Source organism: Rousettus aegyptiacus, unplaced genomic scaffold, assembly GCF_014176215.1.
Source record: "Rousettus aegyptiacus isolate mRouAeg1 unplaced genomic scaffold, mRouAeg1.p scaffold_m13_p_9, whole genome shotgun sequence".
Lineage (NCBI taxonomy): Eukaryota > Metazoa > Chordata > Mammalia > Chiroptera > Pteropodidae > Rousettus > Rousettus aegyptiacus.
Window position 1 is genome coordinate 22,431,035 of NW_023416312.1, and position 20,621 is coordinate 22,451,655.

Here is a 20,621-nt window from a genome sequence, read left to right on the forward strand (position 1 = left end):
ATACAGTAAGAGCATGAAATTAATTTCCTGCTGAACAAGATAAGGCAAAAGTCAAATTGTTGACCTAATTTCTACAAGTTAATGGATTGAAATATTTGATGAATTTGGGTCTCTAGACAATAAAACCTCACTAAATCAAATTTTATAAATTGTGATTTGTCAGGCCCAGACAGAGGCCATTTTTCTTGCTAAAAAAATTATTAAGAAAGCACAAATTAAAATTTTATAGAAATACTATAATAAATCATTTTTATTCACCAAAGTAGGGCTGATAGGGCCTCTACTAAAAAGAAGTATATAAAGCATAAAATATATATCAGTTTAAAAGGAAGTGCTTTCTTTTTCTGTTTTAGGTCGTATTCTTTAAAAAGTCATGATTCTTTCAAGAGCCCTGAGAGAGACAGAGGCTCAGGTGCCAGAACTAATTTTCAAATGTGCCTTTATTTCCCTAGCACAATAAAGCAGTACAGAAGAGGCAGAGCCCAAAGTCTAAGGCAAGAGGAAGGAAAGACACAGGAAAGCTGTCTGCTTGGAAGCATAGTTGGTCAGTAAGTCAGTCAACACTCACTGAACTTCCACAACTATGTTAAGAGAATAGCTCTCCCATATTTAAAAAAATGCTGTTATTCACCATGCCTCTCAGTTAAATATACATAAGACTGAGAATTGGCACTAAATTTTTATAATGTAGCAAGATTCTTTTATTTACAGTGACTTTAAGAAATTTTAGCTCAACAATGTGGCAAAGGCACTAGAAATATAAATTCAATGTTTTCTATAAGCCTTCTTCCCTCAATTTACATTTTTCCAATTTATTCTTCAAATTCCCAAACTCCTCATCCTTTCACCCCACTAGTCCTTAAATCCAAGAAAAGCAAAGGATTTTAGGGTAGGCCTTTATCTCTCTAGAGTTGTGAAAACCAAACTATTCCTTCCTCATGCTATTGTTATTCATTACAGGTCTGTTTTTTTATCACACTCCCCATTCCCCCTACAGTTTCTGACTAATTTCCAAACGTTTAATCTTGTTTTTATGCTATCAATTCCTTGGAAAATTAAAGCTCATTCCAAATACCGGAAAAGCAATGATCAAATATTTTCGCTAAAACCACAATATTTTAGAGCAAAAAAAGATGTTAATATCATCCTGTGAGGTCAGCATAGTAACTCACCCCAAATCATACTCAATTAAAGTGAGATCCACTCTTAAAGACAGTAGCCTCTTCCAATACTTAAGAACTACAATGATAATCTTTTGCCTTGATGGCAAGAAAATATGGCTATTGTGATTTATTAGTGACTTCAAAGAGCAAATTTCAGCAATGAAATTCTGTCACTCTTGTTGCATCACAGAAAATGCGTACCAACAAGCCCAAATTGAGGCTGTCTACATTGTATTTCTCTGTCTTTTAAATTCTAAAGTAAATGAATACTTACCTTTCTTGTGTTCTTTCCAGAAACCTTTCAAGAAAAAAAATTAAACTGTTCTTACCCACCATAATAAAAATAACTCTCTATGTTATACCTTTTGTTTCTGAATTGGTGATAATTTTAAAGACTTTTCATTGGAATTTAGGCTCATCATATGCGTCTGAAATAAATAAAAAAAGTATATGTTCTAAAAATAATAAAGACTATATGTATGATTACATATTTATACATCCTAAAATATATGTAAATACAAAACAGTAATATCGATTCTCAATGGCATACTTATGATGTGAAGATCTAAATGGCTTTTATTGTATGTAACCTACACCTCAATAAAGTTGATTTAAAAATAAAATGAAACCAAAACAAAAAGCTTTCTATGCATATAACAGTATAGGAAGTATACGAATACACAGACACACAAAAATACATAATGAACCAAAAATCAAATTTATATCTAGATACATAAATAAGAAAACCATTACCATATTTAAGACATCAGTAGTTTCTCCAAGGCTTTCTGAATCCACTGTTGAAGAACTGTCTGCCTCTTTCCCTTCACTCATTTTATCTTGAAAATATTCTGAAGGATTAAAAGGGAAAAGAGAAAACCAGATTTCAAAGGAAAAGTGAAAGACAGCTGAACAATAAACAGAAATTATTCTGTAATATAAAGTGTAGATATAATTTTACTGAAGGTCCTTTAACCTCATGTTCAGTGAATTGAGCAGAATTCATTCACAGTGCTAACAGGTTTTAAAATATCTTTTTGAAAGTTTGGAGATTTTGACACTGATGAGATAACAACTGCTTCATTCATATGAACAGGCAAATACAATTCCTTTGGGCTAAATACTACCTAGGTATCAAGGTGGGATAGTTGGTTCTCAGAAAGGTCCCCAATGACCCACGTCCTCCTGGCTTGAAAACTCTAGTGTAGTTCCTTTACACAATTTTACCAGATTGGTCTGTATGGCCCATGAAATAAGTGGACATAATTATGATGTTATTGTGGTGTATGATAGTTTCTAAATTTATATTCTCTCTTTCTTGGGTCACTTGCTCTGAGGAAAGACGTCGTGAGCATCCCTAGTGAGAAGCCCATGTGCTGAGAAAGTGAAGCTTCCTTCCAATAGCCACATGAGTGAGCATGGAAGAGGATCTTCCAGTTCCAAGTGAGCTTTCAGATAATTGCAGCCCCATCTGACAGCCTGACGGCAACTGCATGGAATACTAGATTCTTGATCCTGAGAAACTGCGTGAGATAATAAATTGTTCATTGTTTTAACCAGCTAAGTTTTAGGGCAATTTGTTATATAGCAACACATAACTAGTACAAGCACCTAGAAACTTTTATAGAAAGCAGCAAAGTTATTGCATCATAAAGTAGATAATTAAAAGTTATAAGCTCTATTGACCTTATATTTGTTTCAATTATCATACCCCCATTTAGCTCTTGTATATTATTTGAGAGGAGCTTCTTAATGAAGTCTTCACTAAAAATGCTAGTCCATATGGACTTATCCCTTATGAGTGCCTTCAATTCAAATGAACGAATAATCAGTTTGTGCTTGTTCCATGTGATGTAATATGCAGGAGATACCAACTTAACTATTAATTCTTAATGAACTTGTATAGAAGGGAATATAAAATATTGATATAGTGGAATGATAAATCACATATGAATGCTGGGAATCAGGATATGTTTCACTAGGGAGGTGCAGGGAAGGATAAGTAGAATTGAGAGGCAGAGATGAAGGTGGATGGAGAAGAAAATGAAGCCTAGTGCTAACAGAAGCAGAGTGGCTTGTAACCGTGTGCTGGGAACATGCTTTTAAACATGCTGGGGTTAACTTCATGACAAGAGAGGTAAATGTTATATCCCCATTTCACAAATGAATAAATTAAAGTTCAGTGACCCCTTTGGTGCCAAGTGTCAATCTTAGGCCTGTCTTGACTTCACAGCTTTTCACTAAGTCTGACTGTGAAGAGCTCAGTTTGACAGAGAGATCCTGGGCTCTCTTCTTACTCTAACAGGGGTTGCCAAGCTTTTCTGTAAAAGACCATAAAGTAAACATTTTAGGCTTTGAGGGGCAATTAGTTTCTCTCCTAACTACTCAAACTCTGCCACTCTAGTGTGAAAGCAGCCATAGACAATACATTAAAGGAATGGATATGACTGAGTTCCAATAAAACTTTACAAGAACAGAAGGTTGGCTAGATTTGCCTCATGGGTCATTGTTTGCAGACTTATGGCCTCAAGGTTATAAGAAAAAGACTTTTGAGAGATGAAGTTAGAAAAGCAGGTGGGAGTCATACAGGAAAATTTACACTTATTTAAAAAAAATCCTACGGATCTTCTGAAGACACTGGAGCAGATGGGAACTGAACTGCACCTGAGGAAAATTAATGTAGAAAGTGCCATGGAGGAGAGATTAGAGAGGGCAGAAAATAGAGGTTTGAAAAAATAGACAGCAGATCATTTAAGCTCATGGCTTTACCTTATACTTGACTGAGAAAATAGAACTCATCAGACCTGATCTGCTTTATCCTTTCACCAACAATGTACACATTTACATACACTCTCCCGTTAAAATGCAGGATGTGTCTTTCCTCTTACCAAAGACTGCTCTGTATGTCAGCCCCTCCTGTCTTCTCAAGAGCTCTTCAGGTTGGTTATACCAGCTCTCTCAAGTGCTACCAATCTCTCTCGGACTACTGTCATGCCCATTAGTATACGAATATGCTCTAATATTTCCCATTGACCCTGAATCTCCCTCTAACTGCTAGCCCATTTCTCTGCTCCTCTTCATGACCAAAATATACAATAAGTTATCTACACACCCTATCTCCACTTTACTTATTCATTTCTCATTCACACTTCAACTCTTAACACTCTAGCTTCTGTCCTGATCTTCCCCTGAACAACTCTTGTCAAGGTCACCAGTAATCTCCATGACATTAAATCCATGGACTGTTCCTTTGAGCTTTTTCCTTGATCCTTGCTCAGTACTTTGAAATCATGACCCTACCCTCTCCTAATTTCCCTCCTCTTACAGGACTGGTTGATAAGACTAATGAAGGATTCTTTGCAGGCTTTTCACCTACCCTCTAAATGTCAGTGTCCTCAGGGCTAAATCCTGGGCTCTCTTCTTTTCTTACTCTACACTCTAATAGGTGATTTCACCAACTTCTGCAAATTATAAATACCATCTCTATGTTGATAGTTTCCAAATTTATATCTTTAGCCATGACCTCTCTTCTGTACTTTAGGCTTGCATTTTCAACTGCCTGCTTGATATTTCTGCTTGGATATATCACAGGTACCTCAAGCTCAATTTTTAATTTTCCCCCCTCAAACTTGTCAACCATCCTTCTGCCTAAAAATCATCCTTGATTCTTCCTTCACATCTATATGTAATCCATTAAATCTAGCAAGTTCAGCTGGTTTTATGTCTAAAATGTATTTCAAATCTGTCCCCTTTTCTCTATCTCCAATGCAAATATCATAGACCACACACCATCATCTCTTACAAAAAGCTCCTAAGTATTTGTCCCACCTCTGGTCTGGCCTCTCTACAATCCATACAGAGGCAAAAGTGATCATCTTAAAATATAAGTTGGATTGGAACACATCACTTCACTGTTTAAAATGCTTTAATGACTTTCTATTGTACTTAAGAAAAACACTCAAATCAAATAAGCTTGTCATGGCCTATAAAACCATGAAAAATTTTTCACTGTCTTTCTCTAGTATCATCTTGTGTCACCTTTTCCCTTGTTCTCTAGCCCCAATAGTTGTCTTTCCTTTTCTTATAAACTGCCTCTGAACCTTTACATATATTATTTTCTTTGCCTGAAATGCATATATCCTTTCTCTTTCTGTGGTTATCTTTCTCACCCTTTATGTTTTAGCTTAAATGTCACCTCGGCAAGGTTTTCCCTGACTACCTTCCCTCCAAGATAAACACCGAAGTCTGCAAATAACTGAGAAAAAGTCACATATGTTGAATACAATTTTCAAAATAATTTTTATTAAGATGGTGTTAGCAAATAGTCACAAAAAGGGATGGCTTTTCTTTTTGATCTAGCTACAAAATTCTGCATATCTTCGCATTCAAATTTCAAAGTCAGAAACAACCTCCCCCAAAACATAAATTTCTCTTTTCCTTGTACACACTATTGTCAGAATCTACTTTTCCTGTATATAGGGCTGAAGAATGCCAGTGATTCTTATCTCAAAAGGAAACATCCAAAAATTCTGGGTGACATGTAGGAAATTGGCTCATTATCAAGGTCCTAGTTGTATTGCCTGAGTTCCTGATCCTTTATTACCTCAATTTCTTGTTTAAGAAACTAAAAATGATGTGCCATGGTTCTTAATCCTAGATGCTCAGATTATCTTAATTCCATACCTACTGCTTACTTTGATCTCCTGGTCTTGGCTTCTGGACCTGTCCCTATCATCTAAGAGCATGACCTGAAGTAACATGTATACACTCTTAAGATACACAAATGTCTGTAAATGAAATTATTTAGGAGAGGTATGTAACAGCTAAAGAGCTGAGATTATAATTTAAAACATGAAAGCTATATCTAATAGGTAGTGAGGTAGAGGTATTAATAATAACCATAACTTTATTTATTAAGGAGTTTCTAGAGGTGCTAGGCTCAATGCTAAGTATTTTATATGCTTTATTTAATTATTACTCACTCTCTAAAGTAGGTATTATTAAACTTGTTTCAAAGATAGAGAAACTGAGGCTTAAAAAAATTAAGTAACTTTCCCTAAGTCAATCACATAGTTAATAAATATCGGAGCTGACATTTGGTCTTAAATCAGTCTAACTCCATACCCTAGGCTCTTAACTACTGTGCTATACTGCCTCAATCCAGAACTTTACATGGGTCCAGAAGATCTGCATTCAAACCTGTTCACTTCATTTATAAGCTGAGCTACCTTGGATAATTCACTCAATCTCTTTAAGCCTTATTTTTCTCATCTATAAAAACGAAATAGAGCAGAGAAAAAAAATGGCACAGATAATAGAGGCTTTGCTCATTCCTCTTGCAACCAAATCAAAGTGTGACAGAAACACGGAGTAAACAGCAAGTAAAGTTGCCTGGGATCTAGATAAACAGAAGCACTACAGCTAGGGAGAGAAATAATTCATCATCCTACAACGGCAGAAAGTAGGAGGGAGTGAAGACACGAGGCTGCCCAGTCCCAAGCAGCAGCAGCAGCAGCAGCAGCAGCAGCAGCAGCAGCAGCAGCCGCCAGCAGCTGCAGATGCCTCTTAAAGGGGCCTGACTTTTGCAGTGACAGACCTGCTCACTCTGAGCACCAGCGCCAGGTGGCTGCACAGGGGGCACCAGTGGCTTACGGGGGGATGCTGAGTTGTACAAGTGAGGGCTGGAGGTGAGAATCCCTCCTAGGCACAAGTGCCACACATATCCATTGTTCCTCTGTTGAGCCCTCTCTACTCTGTGTGTGGCTCAATGCTGCCATAGCTGAGACATCATCAAACTGGATAACAGAGGTTGCTCCTCTCAGAGGATTCCCTGAAACTCCGCCTCCCCCAACTGGTGGCCCCACCCAAGTCACATTCAGTGGTGTCCTCAGCAAGTCCTGTGCTCCTTGCTTAGCCAACTCTAAGACTCACTCTTGTGGCAGCTGATCTCGGTTTCTGGCATGGTTTCTTGAGGCAACTATAAGCATAGCACTTGTGGATTGCTTGCTGAATCTTAACAGGTGGCCCTGGAGGGGCACAGGCTGCGGCTCAACTTGGCCTGCAGCTGAACCCTCTCAGGACTGGGCCACTGGACATCTACTACACAAAGCAATAGGTCCCACACTAATAGGATTGGGAGACTTAGGAGCTTTGCTTAGTACATAGAAACAGACACAAAAAGGCAGCCAAAATTGGAAGACAAAGGAGCAGAAACCATATGAGAGAACACAAAAGAGATCCAGAAATAATGGAATCAAGCAATCTAACAGATGCAGAGTTCAAAATACTGGTTATAAAGATGCTCAATGAACTTAGGGGAAGTGTAGATGAAATTTAGTGAGAACTTTATCAAAGAGATAAAAAACATAAAAATGGAAATGTAATTTATAAAAGGAAACCAGTCAGAAATAAAGAACACATTATCTGAGATGAGGAGTATAGTAGAAATAATCAACAGAGTGGATAAACAAGAGGATCGAACCACCAATATAGAGAATGGGGAAGCCAAGGACTCACAACCAGAACAGCAAGAAAAAATAAGCCAAGACTATAATATTAACTTAAGGAGCCTATGGGACACAATTAAATGTAAAAATATCTGTGTCATAGGGGTACCTGATGGAAAACAAGACATTTAAGAGCTATTTGAAGACATAATGATATAAAACTTCCCTCACTTGGTGAAGGAAATAAACATACAACCCCAGGAAGCTCAGAGAGTCCCCAGAAAATATTAACCCAAACAGGCCCATACTAAGCCACATTATAATTAAAGTACCAATGGTTCAATACAAAGAGAGAATCTTAAAAGCAGCAAGAGAAAAGCAGTGAGTTACCTATAAGGGAGCACCCATAAGATTGGCAGCCAATTTCTCAAAAGAAACTTTGCAGGACAGAGGGCTTGACACAAAATTTTCAACATGATGAAAACCCAGGATCTCAACCAAGAATTCTTTATCCAGCAAAGCTATCAGAGTCAAAGGACAGATAAAGAGCTCCCTAGGCAAAAATAAGCTAAAGGAATTTATCAATACCTAGCCAGTATTACAGAAAGTGTTGGAGGGATTTCTTTAAGAAGGAAAAACATGTATCAAAAACATGAATAAAGAATGGTGACAACTACAATCCTTTCAAAAAGTACCTCAAATGGAAAAGAATTAAGTGCTCCAACCAAAATATAGAGCGGCTGAATGGATAAGAAAACAAGACCCCTACATATATTGCCTACGAGAGACTCACTTCAGATTAAAAAACACACACAGACTAAAAGGAAGGGGATGGAAAAAGATATTGCCTTGATGAACCGAGAGGGTATTGCACTGAATGAAATGAGTCGGATAGAAAAAGACAAATATTGCATGATGTCACGTACATGTGGAATCTAAAGAACAAAATAAACAACAACAACAAAAACTCATAGATACAAGGAATTTTTTGAGGGCTACTAGATGGGAGGGGTTTGAGGGGGACAGCAAAAAAGTGCAAAGGGATTAAGAAGTACAAATGGATAGTTACAAAATAGACATGGACATATTAAGTATAGCATAAGGAAAATAGTTAATAATGTAATAAATATGTAAAGGGGAAGGGGGTACTGTATTTAGTGGGGTGATCACTTTGTGAGTTATATAGATCTCTTATCACTATGCTATATAACTAAAACAAATATATTATTATATGCCAACCATAATTGAAAAAACTCATTAAATTGTACAATGTAAATACGAGCAACTAATTGTCTATTATAATTCAATAAAGTCTGGGCAAGGGGAAACCATTTAAGAAAACGAAAAAAAGAAAATGAATATAACTCCCACCTAATTCATGGAATTGCTTCAGGGTTTAAACAAGATAATGTAAGCTAAGGTACTATATGTGCTAAACAATACCCCATAAAGATATGATGCTGTTGTTACATGGGATTTTTAGGATCACTGAAAATGCTTTCTATTTGTAAAACCATTCCCAGATTTAAGTTAGAATGAGAGATGTCAATCTTTAACTAGAAAGAAAACAAGTTAATGGAGAAAACATCTTAAGATAAACATGAAAACAATAGGAATAAAACATATGATTTTTGTGAGAGCAGGCAGAGCATCAGATGTTACCTGGGTTCATGGGCATCATGGAATCTTCCTCTTTAGTTATTGTTTTTTCTGGCAGCTCACTTGTAGATATGCACAAAGGAACTGAACTGCTGTCAAAATGAACAGGTGGCTCAAGAGTCCCTTCAATTGGAGGTAGTGTTTGTGTCATTTGAAGAGAATCTGGGGATTTCTCCTTTAAAATAAAAGGTTAAATACACTGTTAGATGATGTTATATATTTAATATAGACACCAACTACCCTGTAGTTGCTAAAAATATTTAAGAGTGACTTCAAAGTTGGCCAACGTTCCATTCACTTTTTAATAATCACCAAGGGCTCAAAAATGTTTTGTTCTGTTGGCTCTGTATCTAAGTTGCTCAAAACTGCCCATTTGGAAGCCTGTTTTTCACACAATGGGGAAAAGTATGTGTGTATTTTCTCTGCCTTCCCTGAGAAACAAAAAAATTATTCATGAGACATAAACAAGCAACAACTATAAAATACTTATATTTCTCAATCTTTCCATACATATTTTTTCATAAAAAAAAGCCAAACTTAACCTTTTACCTCAAAAGGAGTATGTTTTGGAACTTAAAGTAATTTTTTTTAAATGGAGTATCTCCTTAAAAATTTCTCCTTATTAATTTATTATTATTTTTTTATTATGTGACATTGACCAATGAAATCCAGTAAGTTTCAAGTGTACAATTTAACAATAAGCCATATATATTTTGCATTTTATGTTCACTGGCCATAGTTAGATTTCTGTCACCACATATTTGATCCTTTTTACCCCATCTACTTCACCCCTACCCTCTGGTAACCACTAGTCTATTGTCCATGTCCATGAGTCTCTATTTGTTTGTCATGTTTATTTGTTGCTTTTAGGTTTATAGCCCACACATAAGTGATATCATGTGATAAGAAGAAAAAGAAGTTGAAAAAAGTTGGTATTTTATTTTTAAAAAATGTAAGTATCATTGAAATAGTTTTAAAGTACAGAGTGAGAATCCTTAAGTTTAATTGAGAAAATAACATTCCCTCACAAACTGAAGTCCTTATTATTTTATTTTCCATGTTTCATTCTTTACAGTGTATAACCTTCTACTGCTCATGAGGTATAACTAAGAGATAAAAGCAAAGTAGAAGTAAATCCATATACTGTTGCAAAAACAACTCAGCATTCAATCTGAAGTGATAAGACAGTGATAATTTTCACTGTCTATAAGCCAAGGTTATCCATGATCATTTGAATTTTCAAATTTGTGTGTCTGTTAACAGCTTAACTCTGAGTTCCCTTTAAAAGTCTGTAAGCCCTGGATGCTAATCATTTTATTTAGAAACTTTATCTGATAAGACCCTTCTTGGATTTAAAAAGAATATGGATTTTTTCTTCTAGTTTTTTTTGCAGTGCTAGACAATACTATTATTTAGAATAGGCCACAACTATACCCTCTCTCTTCGTCGAACTCGTGCAGATAAAGTTCTACGCAGTACATTCCCTGAGGTCAGATGGCTGATGGGCAGAGAAGCCGCTGCAGGTATGTGAGGATTGTACATTTCATCAAACTCAATTTCTTCTGCTATACCAAGTCGTGGAGTGGCAAAAACTATCATGTGACATCCACCACAGGCAACCTGCAGCATAAATTCACAGATAAATTGACACTGGCTTCAAACACAAAGGAATTTTTAACAGTTTTCAGCTACAAAACATTTACTTACTTGTAGTAGACTAAATGTCTATCTATATCTATATACAAACACACACACACATATACACACACATGTGAGTTACAGTATACAGCTGACCTTTGAACGACATAGGTTTGAACTACACAGGTTTATTTATATGCAGATTTCTTTCAAGACAGTCAACCCTCCATATTCCTGAGTTTCGCATCTGTGGAGTCAACCAATCATATATCAAAAACAGCATTTCTGACCTACAGTTGGGAATGCACAGATACAGAGGGCCAATTCACTGTTCTACACCATTTTACATAAGGGGCTTGAAGATTTTTAAATTTTGGTACCTGTGGTGGGTCCTGGAACCAATGCCCTGCAGATACTGAGGTATGACCAAGGTTAAGTTTTTAGGAAGTCAAAAGTTATACACAGATTTTCTACTTCATGGGATCAGCACTCCTAATCCCTACATTGTTCAAGGGTCAACTGTATATTCTTTAAACACTATGATTAAAAATTAGAACAATTTTAACATATCATTTTACTTTCAATTTGATATAGTATAGAGAAAAAGCTATTTGGTATATTACATTTCTCCTTACAAGTTGGAAACTGTTATTTTAATCAGAGAACAACATTAACAACTTGAAAAAATTATTCAGAGAAGTTCTACTTGGAAAAAATAATCTTAGAATAAATCAGTGTCTGGGGTTAATTATGTCTCCAAGCCTTTTTCTTTATATGAACATTTTTTTTAAGTTTAATGTTTAAAAGTCCTTAGAGCAAAATGCAAGCATGCACAATGATGGAGCAATGAAAAATGAAATCAATATTCAAAGGATTTTGAGAAATAATTGATTTTCAATAAAGTGCTTAAAAACATTGTGGAGTATTTACAATACACAGATTTTTTAGCAACTTTATAGTGTTGTACATGGTGGCATAAGAATAGCATACTCTGAACTTTTCCTTTATAATATTTTCAAAGTTAAGATTTATAATTTTTGCATAATGCTTTAAAAATTATCTTCCCTATAAGACTATAAGCTCAGTGAATGATAATTTAATTATTTTGTTCAGCACTGTATGTTTTCTATTCCTTATACTCAGTCCAGTATCTTGTACACAGCGGGCATTCATTGAGTGGGTGTCATATCAAGGAACTGAAAATGTTCCATAGTATGAGGCACTGAGTTTTTGAAGAACAAATTTCAAGTGATATAATTATCTCTAAAGAAACAGAATTTTCAAGTCTATAGTTCTTATGTGGCAAAAATATTAGAAACAATAGAGACACAATGCCTGCTGGGGATGACACTGAAATAATAGCTTTTCATCCGAGTAATATTTAGCCAATAAAACATACTTTCAAAACTCTGTTAATTATCAGATTTTTTTCTTGTACAGGATTTGAGAGTCTTAGTAATATCTAATTCAACAAATATTTACAGATGACTAATATAAGTAAGGCACTCTGCTGTGTGCAACAGGAGTAACAAAGCTTTTAGGCATGGCATGGCTCTCAAGAGACATATGAGAATGAAACTGAAGAGTTAAGATTGGAGTGCAAAAGAAGACATTAAGGGAGGAAAATTAGGAAAGGGACAGATTTTCAGAGTGACATGATGTCTGATATTTGGCTTTTAAGAAACAAGTGTATTTATTATATATAGCCATGATATTCTTTCAAACATAAAAGTACTTATTTTCTATGATATACTTAAAAACTCAAATAAAGGAATATGAAAATGTAAACAGGGAAATGTGATACCCTTACCAATTCAACCATAAATCTCAAAAAATTAGAGCACAAAGTAGGAATGAACTGATTGGTAAAATTCTCCATTCCGAGTCCTAATTTTCCATGTCGACCGTCTCCAAAAGTATACATAAGGCCCATATCTAAAATGCAAAAAAAAGGAGAATTATAAAAGTGTTGCTTGTAAATAGATAAACATATGAACTTACATTGCAATTGTAATATTGCCTTCAAATTCTGCATTGATTTTACCCTGATCCACTGATGTTTGCATATTCTCTATGGTCTCTGTGGTCCTGCATATAATATTAGATAATAGATACTTTGAGATAAATCACTAAGCCCTTGGTGGTTTCTTAAGTTGAAACCCAGTTGTGCGAGGCCCTGTGTGGAGCAGCAGCAATCCTGTATGAGATCTCATGATAAAACCTTCTCAAGAGGAAGGAGATTTTTGTATTCTGACCTCCTACATCCCAATATAATCTATTTTTTTCCTCAGTTCACTGACTAGATCAGGGCTTCTCAACCTTGGCATTACTGACATTTAGGGCCAGATAATTTTTGGTTGTGTGGGTTTGTCCTGTGCATTGTAGGATGTTTACCTAATAAATGCCCATAGAATACCCTGCCTCTGCAAATGTGACAATGAAAAATGTCTTCAGACAGTTCCATGTGTTCCCCGGGGACAAAATCACTACTGGTAGAAAACTACTGGCTTATATCAATCCAACTGTCTGTTTTACTAGTTCTGCTCTTGAGCTGTGGAACGCCGCTGATGGGAACGCCATAAACCAACCACACCAACCAGTCTCTATACCAATACTGGGATCCCCTATACAGCTGGGCCCACAACAATGAGTAACCTTGTTCCTTCTCTACAGTTAACCTTTTTGCCCCACTGCCATAGCAGCTATTCTGAACCTTCACTCCTCAAGGCTTTTCTTCATATCCTCTATCTTAAGTAGGATAAGTGCCATGGAAGCAAAAGTAAAGGGAAAGGTGTCAGATGTGTAGAATAAGTGAAGAGAAAGGGGATCATCCATTAGTCTGGGGAATAGGGAAGGCTCTCAAACTGCAGTGTAAAGGATGATTAGAGTTTAGCTGCAAGAAGAAAGAAATAAAGAACCTTCCAGAATTGGTATGCCCACTATGGAAAACAGTATGGAGGTTCTTAAAAAAACTGAGAATTGATCTACCATATGATCCAACAATCCCTCTACTGGCTATTTACTTCAAAGACTTGAAAACCCATATCTGAAAAGATATTTGCACACAGATGTTCATAGCAGCATTATTCACTGTGGCCAAGACATGGAAGCAACCGTAATGTCCTATGATAGAGGACTGGCTAAAAAAGCTGTGGTACATATATACAATGGAATATTACTCTGTCATAAGAAGAAATGAAATACTATCATTTGCGACAACATGGATGGACCTCAAGATGATAATGCTAAACAAAATAAGCCAGACAGAAAAAGTTGAAAATCATATGATATCACTTATATGTGGAATATAAACCTAAAAGCAACAAACAAACAGGACAAACAAACAGACAGTCATGGACATGGACTATAGACTAGTGGTTACCAGAGTGTTGGGGGAGAGGGAAGAGAGGAGGTAGATGAGATAAAGTGGGTCGAATATGTGTTGACAGAAAGAAATCTAACTATGGGAGGTAAACACACAGTGTGCATATACGTGTGTGTGTGTGCATGTGCATGCGCATCTATATATTGCCTTACTGTTAAAATGTACAGATGAAACTTATTGGATTTTGTTAACCAATGTCAACAAAAATAAATAAATAATTTTAAAAAATATAAAAGCATCTTCCAGGCAGAGTCAGCAGTCAACAAAGGCTCTGAATCAAGAGAAAACAGCATAGCCAAGAAGCTGAATGACAACCAATGTGCCTCTAGAACAAATGAGAGAGTCTCATGAGATTAGTCTGAAGAGGTAAGAAGGAACCACAACACAGAAGATCTATTAGTTCACATTAAGAATTTCTGAACTCTTTCTTAAGGGCAATGATAAGCTAAATGAATAGTTTTAAGATGGGAAATGATAATGATCACATTTGGGGACTTCTAGCTTAAGATTGCAAAGTAACTGCCTTCTAGGAAATCCAAGGGAATTGACTGAAAAACGATTAGAAATAATAACATAATTCAGTAAAGTGTAAAGTTCAAAAATCAACATACAAAATTAGACTGCCTACAAATCAGCAATAACCAGTGTTTAGACTCTAAATTTAGACTGTTATAATTGTTATCATTAGGTATTTATTTCTTTTCTTCATATCTACTCCTTATCATTTTTTTTGCCTTCCTTCTCCTCCTTTTTGATGCTGACTTCTTTATCCAAAATGCTTTTTAAGGTTTGCCTTTTTAATTTGATTATCTTTAGCTAGAAAAAATAAACTCTGCTCCAAGCCACCTGATTGCACTTCCAAACTCAGAGAGCTTTTTAAAGACATCAGCCAGTGGCTATAATGGGGAACTAACAAAAACTTACAGATACTCACTACATATCTCTCATTAATCCTGGAGAAAAAAATATTCCTAACATCTGTCCCCTGTGGAGGATTCATGAGCAAAAAGGCAAAGAAAGCTAATGTTCAATTATTTGTACTAAAACTTCTTTCATCAGGAGGAAAGGTATTATGAAAGTTTAACCAAATAATCTCAATGTATGTTAGATGATCGATAAATATTGTATATTTACCATCATTGGCAATTTAGAATTGATGAAAAATTGGCAATAAAGACAGAGAAACAGATTAAGATCCTGCAGTAAAGGATACATATCAACAATCCATCTAGGACTATGAATGAATAATAATTCTTTACATTGTATATAGTTCTAGTTCATGCAATATTAACAAAGACATCGATACTTGAAAATGGGCAGGTAGGTCTCTCTGAAAGGTTCCTTGAAGAAGAAGGGACAGTGCATGGCAGTGACTTGTATTTACCGACTTCTAGTTCCCCTGACCAGCTACCATTAGATGAGCTCCACTGTAGCAGTGACTTTTTAAAAAAGGAGAAAAATGTAGAAATACCACTATCTGGATTATTTTAAAATACTTAGGATTTCTAACTTCTTAATGCTTTATTTCACTTTTAGATAGAAATGTGAGCTACAAACAGTGAAATTACAGGGCCTTTTGGTCCAAAGCAATTAAAATTGTGGAGTATATCAACTGCCTACAAGTAACTGAGTCAGTCATTTTAGGGAAGGATCTTTATTGAGTCCTACACTAGCAACGCCTAGTTTCTGAGGTTGAGAAGTTGCCCCAGTTCAGCATCTCCATGGATAAAGGAGAAACTACAGTACGAAAGACCTGAAGGACCCAGGTATTCACTCAGTGGTCTTTGAGGTGTCTTTCTATCACTGTGGAGAAATTAGGAGAGTCACTTCTGAAAACGCCTCTTAGTGGCAAAAGCATCATAAGAATTTACTTAGCTTGAAAACAGCTCTGTCAGATTGAGCAGAGAGAATTACTTTTTTTCATTCAAAATCTTTATCAAAAATTATTGGGGTGACATTAATAAAATCAAATAAATTTCAAGTGTACGATTCAACAGCATGTCACATATATAAATAAGTTCTTTCTTGTAAGACTTTTCTCTCTGGCCTAAGTAGAGTTAAGAGCCTTTGAATTAGTATAATTTCAAAAAGATTCCAGCCTTTTGCCAAAGTATAATACGATGGTCTTAACTCTGACACCACTGACATATTTTGAGATTCTAAATCTTTAGATCATTTAGATTGATTTCAAATTGAATTAAAATTTAAAAGGAGTTTACAACTTTATACTGGGGCATATTAAACAAGGAACTCCATTTTCTCAGTTATTAATTCCTTTGTTTAAGTTAGATACATTCATTTTACATTAGATTTATCTTGTACTAAAATATACCCAGTTCTATAAATATATGAGAGAAATCTGATCTGTACCTGTTATCAAAGCTGTGTGATTTTCTCCACAGGAAATATAAATTATTTTCTGGTCCTTAATAGGCTCAAGGATTTTGGGTTCTGCAGTTTCAAAGATAAAAGTGCCAAGACCCAGCTGACCAAATTGTCCCAGCCCAAAGGTGTACACAGCTTTCTCTGAAAAGGAAGGGACAAATACAAGAAAAGGATTGCAGGAAACCAGGCACTGTCACCATTATAGCTAGAAAAACTGTAATTCAATCTTTTATAATGAAGGTTAAGTAACTCTGAAAGAAATACCCATATTAGAATACCTAATACTTAGGTATACATTTCTCAATGAAGAAGAGAAAAATGACAAGGTACACAACTGTACAAATTATGGCATGGGCCTAATTTCATCTTTTATAATAACCATAAAAGGAATTCCTAAAATATATATTGATGAACTGCCTTAAATGTCCCTATAATTATCACTCAGCTCTTTAAAAAGCATCAATTGTCTTTAAGCTAATTCCTTTCACTGCCTTAAATAAAAAAATGAAGTATTTCCTATAAAGTCTTTACTTTAAAAGTAGCTTAATAGTCCATTTTATAAAACAATTTCAGAAGAGAATTTGCATAAGAATTAAAAATTATAGTAGATAATGCTAGATTTATTCACAGGTAAAGCTCCTTTACTAGGAAATGCAATAATAATGAAAGGAGGATAAAAAAGTTTTCATTTATATTAATATTTTTAAAGTGATTCCAAAGGACCTCCAATAACTTAGTACATATTATGCACATATATTCTCTAGTAATGGAAAAGCACAAAAACAGAATAAATGAGTAATGATAAAATTGTCCTTCTAGGCACACAAGTCTCCCTGGCCCCTGTGTTAGGAAGCACAGTGTTTTTTACATTAGTCTACTTCTCTGGAGTTCAATACAATGCCTCTGCTGCTTCAGAAGAGCCAGAGCTTTGAATTCAGGCAGAAGCCCAAACCTTCATTATTATTTGCTGTGGCAAGTAGGCAAGTTATTTAAACACTTTGATGTCATAATCTCTTTCTAACAGAGTTGCTGTGAAAATTAAATGAGAAAACATTCAGGTAGATTTTAAAACATAATAGGGCATTCAGTTGTAAAGAACGTTTTTCTAAAAAGTAATTATGTAATCAAGTCATTTTAATCTGACAGTAGAGGATACTGATGAACATATATCTATTGTCATACGACTTTATATTTTTTCTAATAAGAATGTTTACTTCATAAATAAGACATATAGATATTACTTGTCAAAGAAAATATGCTGTGTCAAGGATATGAAGCCACACAGATGCAAAGGCAAAACAGATCCTTACTTTAGTGTAAAAAATTACATCTCTTAGTTTAATTAATAATCATATGGCATACCTCCAGTTCTGAATGTTCAGCTTAATAGTAAGATGTCAAGTAAATTAAATCAACTGTCTATCTCTAGCTGGCCAACAATTACTCTGTTTCTTGAATTGTCTGATATTGGCCAGTAAAATTAGGCCATTTAGGCAGCCTGAATCATGTTACAGAAGTGTTCCTTATCCTATTAGGTTCACTTTCAGGTGCTTAGATGATTAATGATGACAATAGTTTCTATTTTTTTAAAAAAAATGACCTAAGACTCTTTCATCTAAGAACATTAAATACAACAACTAATACAATTTTTTGGTTACGTCACCTTTGTAACATTTAACTATGTAATTCAATGTTAATAAACAATACTGTATTAGAACAGATTTTATTAGTTGGCTTCAGAGCAATAGTACTCTAATTTCACAGAATACATTTAATTTATTGACTAGCCCTGTAGACATCTTAAGTTTGTGCAAACATAATCTAAAGACGCTAAGATAAATTATTTTCCTTGGGATCTAGATTGCATTATGGACCCCAATTTATAACCAAAACTTTCTTTTCTTTTGGTAATTGCTGTGGATGGCATACAAGATGACATCTATCACTCTGCCTCATTTAATGTGTCCCAAGTTCCAGTCTGACATTTTGTCAACAGCGGTCCACTGTTTCCCTGATCCTAAGGAGAAACTACTCCTGCCATCACTAAAACTGGTAGTTGTATTTTCTAATCTATCATGTTATGGTTTAAATAAATTCATCAGCAATGAACTAATTTAAATTATCTTTGAAATATTTTAATGAATGATAGCAAATAAATGTTAAGATCAGAGTTACAGACACAAAGGAAAACAAAGCTGGGAATGGACCACATAGAGACATATAATACAAACCCTTTCCTTTAGTAACCATCTAGAACAGATGGTTAGCTATTCTTTCCTTAAAGGTCTTATATTCTATCACTCTTAGGTATTCAACTTAGTACTTAGTCAAATCTATGTTCAATACACTCTTCAGATCCATTTTTTCTTCAGCTAGAACTAAATATTTAATATTTCTGTCCACCCTGTGTTCTAGAATACAAGTTTCTCACCAGGGCTGACTCATAATAAAGCTCTCATGGGTCCATGAAGAAATGTGAAAAATAGGGAAGTAGTACATTTTCCATACAGATAAGTTTATACATTTATTATAAAATTAAGAGCTTTTTAAATTTGAAAATGTCCCTTATTTTATGATATAATGATGAAAACAGATGGTATTTCTTTTGCAATGTCCATATTTAGCCAAATGTAAATCAGAACGTGGCAACCATCTGTTGGTTTTCATATTTTTACAAAAGAAAAAACTTAAAAAATAAAATCTTTACTAGTCTGTGAGATCCCAAAGCCTGCAAAACTCTGGAGAAAACAATCAATTTCTGGCACCATGGTTTTTAACCTCAAAACAAAGTCCACAGGAAGATTAATGTCTATAATATTGTAAGAAAATATCATACTTAAGTGTATTTTTTAAATTTTAAGTATAAATAAAAGTATGTGGATTATCTTGGTGCTCATTTTATAGGACAATATTTTATAATGTAAGGTTAAATGACATTATTATTATGTAATCAATATTTTTATCCCTCAGAAAACCATTCACCTTATAAATTATTTCTATAATCTTTATACAAATTAGAGACAATACATAACAAAGAATAAGTTGCATTTCTGCCTATAGAATGAAAATTTAGATAGTTTATAAAGGTTAATTTTAAAGTTTAATTCATAAAATAAAAATTTTGGAAAATATATAAAAAATAATTTTGTCAGCAAAAATTCAAAAAGAACTTAAACCTAAAAATTATTTCCAAATTTAGAGTGGATGCCTTGAAAAAAAATTGTTTCTAACTTGGAAAAAGGTTCCATCTGGAAATTGTAATTCTAGGAAACCATAGCTTAATAAGTAAGCATGACTGGGACTAGAAAAAGAAGTTAAGGAAAAGCTATGTAAGAGAGAAAAATCTAAAGACAAAATATTTCTCAATCACCTTAGAACATTAAGCATATCATCTGAGAATTAAATGTTATTTAAAATTTGTCTGGAACACTTGCAACTTTGGGTTACTGAAGATTAAATGGCAGTTTCAGAAACTTCATTTCTTTTTAACCAAGAATACGACAATTCACTACCTAACTACATTACCTCTACAGTACTCATCTAAAATAAAGCTAATGCCTAACAAATTTGGGAATGTTGATTTAGTAAGCATATTATCAAACATCAGTATATTTTAACATATTGACTAGAATCCTGAGAAATAATGTCATACTAAATACAAAATTCAGAAACTAAAGTGACATTACAATTAATGTTCTGACTTTATTTTATTATCTGTAATTTAAAATCTTAACATTTTTAAATAAATTACTATAACAGAATATAAAAATCATGAAGAAATCACCGAGTTATAAATGGTGACTATCACAAAGAAAAGAATTATCAATGACTATAGAAAATAGCATGGAAAGGGAGCTTCTCCAAAAGAAAATGTATCAGAAAAAATGACAATTTTAGATAAATGTGGCATATATATGGAAACATATATATGTTTCCATATAAATA

General features: G+C 34.5%; 1 protein-coding gene across 9 annotated transcripts in view; it reads right to left on the reverse strand.

Moving 5' to 3' along the window:
* RPGR (retinitis pigmentosa GTPase regulator) overlaps positions 1-20,621 on the reverse strand; it is a 52,216-nt gene that overhangs the window by 20,127 nt on the left and 11,468 nt on the right. For 6 of the 9 annotated variants that reach the window (XM_016152961.2, XM_036226880.1, XM_016152951.2 and 3 more), the window contains exons 8-13: positions 16,662-16,817; positions 12,717-12,841; positions 10,703-10,888; positions 9,272-9,443; positions 1,917-2,014; positions 1,526-1,591 (exon numbers count right to left, since the gene is read on the reverse strand). In XM_016152961.2, coding sequence (XP_016008447.1) covers positions 1,526-1,591; positions 1,917-2,014; positions 9,272-9,443; positions 10,703-10,888; positions 12,717-12,841; positions 16,662-16,817 — 803 coding nt within the window. Of the gene's footprint in view, positions 1-1,437; positions 1,462-1,525; positions 1,592-1,916; positions 2,015-9,271; positions 9,444-10,702; positions 10,889-12,716; positions 12,842-16,661; positions 16,818-20,621 lie in introns of all 9 variants that reach the window. The other 3 variants (XM_036226881.1, XM_016152935.2, XM_016152942.2) reach the window with 2 other exon arrangements.